The 2,519-nt window shown below is 41.9% G+C and overlaps 1 protein-coding gene across 1 annotated transcript; it reads right to left on the bottom strand.

Annotated features, from left to right (window-relative positions):
* Positions 1 to 529: 529 nt before the first annotated feature.
* On the bottom strand, positions 530 to 1,930 carry CHRM2 (cholinergic receptor muscarinic 2). Its single transcript, XM_065653880.1, has one exon. It carries the CDS (start codon positions 1,928 to 1,930, stop codon positions 530 to 532), a length of 1,401 nt encoding a protein of 466 aa, XP_065509952.1.
* Between the last annotated feature and the right edge of the window lie 589 nt (positions 1,931 to 2,519).

Below are 2,519 nucleotides of genomic sequence, written 5' to 3'. Positions count from 1 at the left end.
ATTAAGCTTCTCACATGACAGTGACAAAACCTTAGACAACTTTGAGACTTAGAAAATTTCTACCATGATTCATCTGGATTATGTACAGATCTTCCAAACTCCTATGCCTTTTCCACACAGTTATTGTTAAAATTCCATTATTTTTTCCCTAGATGAAGACATATTAAACAGAAACAGAAAAAAAAAACAGAAAAGAACGAGTATTTTACATAGAATGACAAAAAATCGTAGACTCTAAAGCCCTTCTGCAGAATACTCTCAGAAAGTAAGGAATTGTGCCTCCAGTCCACACACTTGAATAATTTCTCAAATATCCTCATGTCCTCAAGACTTATTTTCAATAATTTAAAAAAATGTTTTTAACTGTAGTTCTCAGAGGTGCAGGTGATGCCCCATGTCAGTATTTGCACTAACATCCTGGATTGCACATTCCATAGAAGAACATAAAGTGCTATGGCATTGTTGTTCTTTTTTGATTTAATTTTGAACATCTTCACTCTTTTCATTATTATTTTTATTATTATTATTTTTACCTTGTAGCTCCTATATTCTTGTAATGACACATAAGAAGGTGCTTAAATGTCTTCTTAAAGGTAGCATTGCAGAGCGCATAACAAGCAGGGTTGATGGTGCTGTTGATGTAACAGAGCCAATAACCTATGGTCCATACAGTGCCGGGGATGCAGGATGCACAGAAGCTGTTGATGAGCACCATCACATTGTATGGGGTCCAGGTGATGATAAAGGCCAGGAGAATGGCTAAAATAGTCCTTGTCACTTTTTTCTCTCTAGAAGGAGGTGGTTTCTTTTTGGCTGGCTGTTTTGTCATCTTGACGATTTTCCGGGCTACACTATTCTGCTTCTCCTCCCCGTTGGCACCTACGATCTCCACAGCAGTGTTGATGGGGGCACAGCAGTCACCCTTTTGGGACTTGGTGACTATCCTGATGCATGTCAGCTTGGAGTTCTCCACTTTGAGGTGGTCTTGGGAGGCAGAAGCCTGGCTGGCATCTTTGGCAGCTTCATCCTCTTTCATATTGGAAGCGACCACGCTGACAGAGGTGGAGTCATTGGAGCTCTCCTTCTCCTCCCCTTGAACACAGTTTTCCGTCACAGTGTCTCCAGTGGTTTTTCCATTCTGAATTTTGCTGTGCTCCAACCCATCCCCACTGGTTGGGATGTTGTTATTGTTTGGTTTCACTATTTTGCCTTGGACAAGGCTTGGGGAAACTGTATCTTGGTTTTGGGCAGCTTCCTTTTTCCCTTTCTTTATCCGACTCTTACTGGCTCGAGAGATTTGCCAGTAAAGGACAGTCATGATGATAACAGGCAAATAGAAGGCTGCAATGGCAGTGCCAAAAGTGACAGCAGCATTGGAAAAAAACTGGATGTAGCAATCCCCATCTGGGACAGTCCTCCCTCCCACAATGAACTGCCAGAAGAGAATTGCTGGGGCCCACAGGATGAAGGAGAGCACCCATGCAGCTGCGATCATCATGCCTGCCATCTTAGTGGTCCGCTTGACAGGATATGTCAGAGGCTTGGTGACACAAAAGTATCTGTCAAAGCTGATGATGAGGAGGTTCATTACAGAGGCATTGCTGACCACGTAGTCCAGAGCCAGCCAGAGGTCGCACACCACAGGCCCCAAGGGCCAGTAGCCTATCACAGTGTAGAGGGTATAGAGGTTCATAGAAAAGATGCCGATGATCAAGTCAGCACAGGCCAAGCTGAACAGGAAATAGTTGTTGACAGTCTGTAGATGCCTGTTGACTTTGATTGACACCATGACCAGGATGTTCCCAATTATGGTGACAAGACTGAGAGACCCCGCTACTAGGACTATGAAGACCACCTCAACAGTTTTATAGGGGCTCTCCAGAGCCATCACATTTTCAGTGGAAGAGTTTATGTACGTTGAGTTATTCATTTCTGTTCAGCTAACAGGATACCCAGTTATCACTTAAACCTGTGGAGGAGAGAAAACAAAACAGATACCATCATGAAATTGGTCCCTTGCCTTTAGGAAATGGATCCCAGAAAAAACCTTTTTTAAAACAGTTTAAAGATAGATGATGTGTGCAGAAGGACCAGTTCAGCTTTGGCTAATGAAAACACCTTGCAACATATTATATCCAATTCGGCATAACATAATAATAGGATACCTCTAGATATGTGACAAAGACACAACATTTTAACACAGATCTAGATTTCTAAATGCTCAGATGCATTTTTCTCTTTGTCCTATTACAAAACAAATAGTGCCTTGAAAATTTTGGAACTGGATCTGCATATTAATTTATTTCTTACCAACAAAATAGCTCACATTGCTCATTTCAAACCCTATTCTCAGTGAAAAAATCCAGTCCTAAGTGTATGCCATTCTTACAACCCAAGGTGAAGATGTGATTTACCAGGAGTCAGATCACACAAAGGTGACTTATGTTTCCATATTTCCTTCATGCTCCACCTGTGTATGCTTCTGTGAGGGTTATGGAACAAGTTTGTGTCACGTCTCC

Source organism: Caloenas nicobarica, chromosome 1, assembly GCF_036013445.1.
Source record: "Caloenas nicobarica isolate bCalNic1 chromosome 1, bCalNic1.hap1, whole genome shotgun sequence".
NCBI lineage: Eukaryota > Metazoa > Chordata > Aves > Columbiformes > Columbidae > Caloenas > Caloenas nicobarica.
Note: the sequence above shows the minus strand (reverse complement) of the source record. Positions and strands in the feature narration are given on the sequence as shown.